Here is a 6,268-nt window from a genome sequence, read left to right on the forward strand (position 1 = left end):
ACAAAAAGCCGGGGCTGTTGCTCGTCCGCCCTTCCGCCTGCACGTCGGTCAGTGCGGCAAGTCCTGCCTCGACAGGCACGGGGAGCTGGCGGGGAGCTGGGAAGGGCCCCCGGGGCAGGCGGGCGCCTGGGCTGGGCTCACCAGGCCCCTCTTCCTCCCGCAGCACGAGGAGGACTTTGAACTCCGGAAGGAGCTCATCGGGCAGGTGATGAACCAGCTGGGCCAGCAGCTCGTAAGCCAGCTGCTGCACACGTGCTGTTTCTGCCTGCCGCCCTACACCCTGCCCGACGTCGCCGAGGTGCTCTGGGAGATCATGCAGGTCGACAGGCCGGTAAGGTTACCCAGGGGGGCGGCCAGGGAGGGAGCAAACCACAAGGGTCCATTCCACCAGCTGCATGTTCGTGAGACGCCCCAGGGCGCTGGCCGTGCTCAGCCTGCGCCGCGCCGCCCTACCGAGCTGGGTACCCGTCCAAGCGAGGTCCGGGCAGGGGCAGGGTTGGGTAGCACCTTGGACTGCTTCCTGCGGGCTGTCCTGACCGACACGCACCCCCGAGACGGACAAGGAAGTCTCTGCTGGCGGTGCCGTCTGTGACGCTGGCCTGCTGGCCGAGCCACGGCGTGGTCTGGAGCTTCTCCCTTCCTCCCGCTCCAGACGTTCTGCCGCTGGCTGGAGAATTCACTGAAGGGTTTACCAAAGGAAACGTCGGGGGGAGCCATCCAAGTGACGCACAAACAACTCACAGACTTTCACAAGCAGGTGACTAGGTGAGTGACCTCGGGGGTGTTCAGAGGGGTTCCCGTGAGTCAGCCCCACGGCCCTGTCCCGGGCGAGCCCCGGCCTCTTGGAAACATAAGAACAGCCAGACTGGGTCAGACCAAGGGCCTGTCTCACCCAGCGTCCTGCCTGCCCACAGTGGCCAGTGCCAGGTGCCCCAGAGGGAGGGGACACAACAGGAAATCCTCCAGTGATCCCTCCTGTCGTCCGTTTCCAGACACACAGAGGCTAGGGACACCTTTCAAAGGTCTCTTCTCAGTGTCCTGGCCACTGTCAGAGCCCGGATAGTGGACTAAGTGGACCTGTCTGGCTGTTCTTGTGTGCTTCCCCTTCTGCTGCCCACGCTGCGCCCGGAGGGGTTCTTTGCCTCCTGTGCAAAGAACGGGATTGTTACGTGCCCCTCACCGTGGCCTCTGGCTGTTCTGTTACTGTATGTGCTGCCACTTATCAAACCCTCTGGTTCCTTAGCGCCTTCATCCCCTCCCACGCGGGACCTGTGGCCTTGTGGACCTTGCCCCTCCCCCCTCCATTTCCCTGCAGGGGGGCTCACAGCCCCTCCCCAGGCAGTCGGAGGGAGCCAGCATGGTCACAGCACAGGGCTGATAGTGTGGAGGGCTGGCTTCTGATTCTAGCACCAGCACTTCCCTGGGCGGGCGGGCGGGCGGGCTGTACGCAGGGGGCGCCTTGGCAGCACAGTGGGACTCGGTTTCCCAGCGGAGAACCGGCTTGGGACTTTCCATCGCCTCTCGCTGAGTCCATGCAGCGTATCACGGGGGGAGGGGACCCGCGAGGAGCTGGGAGACTGGCTGCCGGGCTCTGGGTCCGGCCAAGACTCCTTCCCCACTGGGCTTCCATTGGCTTCCCCCAGGCTGCCCCTCACCCTCCAGGCTCACCGCCGTCTGCTCTGCCCGTGGCTCGGCCGCTCCCATGTGACAGGCCGGCGGCTTTGCCCCGGGAGTTGTGTTGCAGGGAGGTCCCAGCCTGCTCTTCACCCAGCTCTTTCACACCCTCCGAAAGCGCCAGCCTGGCTCCCTCGGTCAGAAATTCAGCCCCAAGTCCTGCCTCCCCGGGCCTGTTCCTGCCACCGCCGGGTCACCAAGTCCCCTTCAGACTAGGGATGTAAGCGGCTAGTCGGCTAGTCCCGCGACTAGTCGCTTCCCCCCGCAGCAAGGCGGGGAGCAGGAGCCAGGGATGGGCGGGGGGAGCCCGCTTAAAAGCAGGTTCCCCCCAGCACCAGGGTCGCGGGAACAGCTGATTCCCGACTCCCGCTGCGCTTCAGCCCTTTAAATGGATTAGGAGCTGGCAGGCTGACACAGCAGAGGGGCAGCTGGGAATTAGCTGAGCAGAGCTACAGTGGGGTTAGCTCCCGGCTCCGGGCACATCAACTACTCGGAGGAACTAGTTGATTAAACTGCACTTACCCTGCCTACTTCAGACCCGGGCCGTGTGAGCCCTGGCCCAAAGGCCCCGCTGGAAAAGAACGAACTGGGGGGGTTCTGAATGGGATCCGGCAGCCCCGACGTGGGCACCGCAGCAGGGCCTGAATCAGCCCGTAAGGGTCTCTGGAGCGAGACGGACTCGTGCTTGGGACGACGAAGCAGGTTCCTCACCGCCCTCATGCCAGCCCCTGGTCCTAGGCCGGGACCACCAGCTGCAGCCCCCCAGAGCTGCACGCAGGCCGGCCGAGCGTTGAGCCCCGCTCGCTGTGGCGGGAAATCAGCGGCAGCTGCTCGCCGGGGCCGCGTGCGGCCTTGTGTCGGGGGCAGGCAGGTGCCTTCTGTGGGAGGTAAAAGAGGGAAACTGACGTCCTGTAGCATCTCCCGCTTCTGGCCCAGCTCGGCCTGCCCCTAACCACTGCCCTTCTCTTTCAGTGCGGAGGAATGTAAACAAGTGTGCTGGGCCCTGAGGGACTTCACCCGGTTGTTTCGATAGCTCGTGCGCCCGCGCTGTGCCTGTCTCCCAGGTGAGTAGCTCCCTGCCGGGCGGGCGCCCCGCAGCACGGGCCTGCGGCCTGACGCGCCCGGGACCTCGCCCACGACTGGTCGAGTGCAAACGTCCAAAAGCCTCGACCTGCGAAGTTCTGTGCGACCCGCCCCGATCCCACCCCGAACGCTGGCGAACGGGCTGTGGCACAGGTCACCGAAGGGGGAGCCACCTCTGGCGTGCGCTGTCCAATTCACCGCCAGGAACAACGTCCCGCACCTTGAAATCCGGTCTGTTGTGTGCTTTTACCCTCTGCAGATCTCAGCGCGTCTCCGACGGAGGGTCCCGACCCAGACGGGCGTGGCAGGGGGCTCACCGGGTTGTTGGGGGGGGTGTCACCTTATTGCCACCCCTCCTTCTGCGCTGCTGCCTTCGGAGCTGGGCGGCCGGAGAGCCTTGGCTGCTGGCCGAGGACCCAGCTCTGCAGGCAGCAGCGCAGAAGGAAGGGTGGCAGTACCCTCGCAAGCCATCCTTCTGCGCTACTGCCCGTGCAGGCGGGGCTCCCGGCCAGCAGCCGCTGCTCGCCAGCAGCCCAGCTCTGAAGACAGCACCGCCCCTACAATAATCTTGTGACCGTCCCCCCTGCCCTACACCCACCACTTTTTCGGGGGCAAGTCCCTACAATTACAGGACCATGGATTTTCAGGTTAAAATAGCTGAAATGATATGTCTGATTTTTAAAATCCTCTGGCCATGTATTTGGTAGCCATGAGCCCGGGGCTAATAGATCAAACGATGCCGGACTCGTGAGGCTATTTCCTGTCTGCCGTCTCAGGGGACCGCCCTCGCCGGAAGCCAGAGCCGTGGGTGCGGGCTGGCGCAAGGCAGGGGATCTAACCAGAGGACTGCACGCAATGCAGCCCTCCTGACTTAGAGCAGCTCAAATAGCCCCTCCCCTCTTGGCACCCCCAGCTGGTAGCTTTAGCATGTACATCATCTGTTCCAGGGGCAAAGGGCCAGGGACTGTTCGGAGTAACGGGGCTTTCACATCAGGGCTACGAGTTCAGATTCAGTCCCAGTGCAGGAGTCATGCAGACCAATATTCCCCTATTTTGTTCCTTCCGTGTGCAGGATAAATTTTGTTTTGTGCACAGAGGCATGTGCAGATGTGCACCACCAATAGAAACACACCCTGCTGGCGGTGGGCGCTCTGCTCATCAGCTGGTCGGCACCTGAATATCTTCTGGGCAGCCCCCCAAACACTCTGGTCCAGCCCATCTGAGAGCAGCTGGATTAAGTGGGAGTTCCAAGGGGTAGGGGACAAAGCAAAGAGACCAAGGTCGAAATCCAGCTGCCTTCTCCCTAGAGAGACTTCAGGTCAGGGGAGCATCCCGGTGGGTGGGGAGCAGCTTGGAACATGGCTGCTGCCCACTGGGCTAGAGACTCTCGTCTCAGGACTTGATCACCAACGCTCAGGTTTATACGTACAATATGGTGGGGACTAATTTGGCTACAACCACTCCAGAGACAGACCTTGGCGTCAGTGTGGAGAGTTCTCTGAAAACACCCTCTCCGTGGGCAGCGGCAGTGAAAAAAGCAAATAGAATGTTAGGAGTCATGAAAAAAGGGATAGAAAATATTATTGCCTCTCTATCAAACCATGGGGCGCCCGCATCTTGAATACTGGGTACAGACGTGGTCGCCTCATCTCCAAAAAGAGCTCTAGGCATTGGAAAAGGGCAGCAAAAATGATGAAGTTTGGAACGGGTCCCAGATAAAGAGATTAAAAAGACTTGGACGTTTCAGCTTAGAAAAGCGGAGACTAAGGGGGGATATGAGAGAGGTCTATAATACCATGACAGGTGTAGAAAAAGTGAATAAGGAAAAGTTATTTACTTGTTTGAACTAGGGGTCACCAAATGAAATTAAGAGGTAGAAGATTTAAAACAAACCAAAGGGAGTTTTTCTTCATGCAGCGCACAGGCAACCTGTGGAACTCCTCGCCAGAGGATGTTGTGAAGACCAGGACTTTAACGGGGTTCAAAAAAGAGCTAGATAGAGTCATGGTCCATCAATGGCTATTAGCCAGATTGGGTAGGAATGGTGTCCCTAGCCTCTGTTTCTTTGGAGGTGGGTGACAGGAGAGGGATCACCTGATGATTCCTTGTTGTGTTCCCTCCCTCTGGGGCACCTGGCCTTGGCCACTGTCGGCAGACAGGACACTGGGCTGGATCGACGTTTGGTCTGACCCAGGCAGGGCCCGTTCCTAGGTTAATGACAGAATAAAAACTGTGCGTAGTGCTTCGGGTGCACCATTCAGCCTCTGGCTCAGTTGTAGCAGTGCAACTCCGACTTCCCTGGGGTGACTGTTTGCAACAGGGCCCTGTGGCTCTCGGGGGGGCGGTAGATCCTGTCCGTGGCTGGGGAGCCGATCTTGGTAGCGGTAAATCGCCCGGCGTGCTCTGGAAATACTGACTTTGCTTTCCATCCCCCGCCAGGAATGTCTTTTTATTTAGAAGACAGGAAATAACAAACCCAAGAATGTGTCCCACAATCAGCAAACTTCATTGTGGCCGAGGGCTTTTGCTCTCTCTAGTACCGTCAACCCGAAGAGACACTTCGCCGCCAGAACCAGCCCGTGAAGTTCCTGTTTGTGAGAGAGAGGGCCACTTGACCCCGACTACAGATGGCTGCAGCCCGACCGACGGCATTGCAGGGGGAACGCTGCTTTCCTGATGGACTTGCTTTAAAAAAAAAAAAAAAAAAGAGAGAGAGAGAGAGAGGGGAAAAAAAACAAACAAAAAAAAGAGAAATGAAAAGAAAGGAAAAAAAAATTTGCCTGGCAGCAAAAAAAAAAAAAAAAAAAAAAAAAATACAAAACAAAGTAGAAAACTTTCTGTGAAATGAAAAATAAAATAAAATTTACTTAAACTGTGGGGATTAAGAATTAAGACCCAGCAAAACCAATTGTCCGCCCTGGGAGGGGGGAGGAAGGCACCCAGGTTTTTAACCCCCCCCCCCCCGGACTTGCCAGCTTCCTCCACTCCCTCCCTCCCCCCCTTCCCCCCCTTAATCGAAAAGAAACAATCGGGAGGATTTGGTTCCCCCATGCGGTGCTGTGGGGATCCTGCCGTTCGCCCCTGTGGAGCGTACTTCCAGAGCTCTGGGAGTTTAAACTTAACCCCCCCACACACACCCTCCCTCCTTAACCCCCCCCCCCCCAGCTAAATCTGATACCGCAGAGCTGTCAGCCTTCGGGGGGAGCAGACTGGGATAGACTGTTATATATTATATATATATATTTCTTTTTTTAGTTTGTTTTTTTAATTTGGTTTTATTTGGGTTTTTACCATGAGGGGGAGAGAGGAGAAGCGCTCCGGAGCTCGCGGGGACGGGGCTGACTCATTGTACGCAGCTGCTTTGGGAACGGCTCCCCGGGAATCGCACACTGACAAGAGCTGAGCCCCTGCGCAGGCGTGTGGCGTGCGCGAGGCTGTTCCGTCTGGTGTTGTAGCCATCTCGAGAACAATAAACAAACAAAAACACAAAAAATAAATTGAAAAAAATTCA

The 6,268-nt window shown here is 58.2% G+C and overlaps 1 protein-coding gene across 1 annotated transcript in view; it reads left to right on the forward strand.

Annotated features, from left to right (window-relative positions):
• Positions 1–6,268, forward strand: part of TNPO3 (transportin 3) — a 75,337-nt gene extending 69,069 nt beyond the window's left edge. Inside the window, 5 exon segments of the mRNA XM_075924792.1 lie at positions 164–331; positions 653–765; positions 2,647–2,690; positions 2,693–2,738; positions 5,197–6,268. Coding sequence (XP_075780907.1) covers positions 164–331; positions 653–765; positions 2,647–2,690; positions 2,693–2,738; positions 5,197–5,434 — 609 coding nt within the window. The 3' untranslated portion in view covers positions 5,435–6,268.

This window comes from Pelodiscus sinensis, chromosome 1, assembly GCF_049634645.1.
Source record: "Pelodiscus sinensis isolate JC-2024 chromosome 1, ASM4963464v1, whole genome shotgun sequence".
In the NCBI taxonomy this organism is placed as follows: domain Eukaryota; kingdom Metazoa; phylum Chordata; order Testudines; family Trionychidae; genus Pelodiscus; species Pelodiscus sinensis.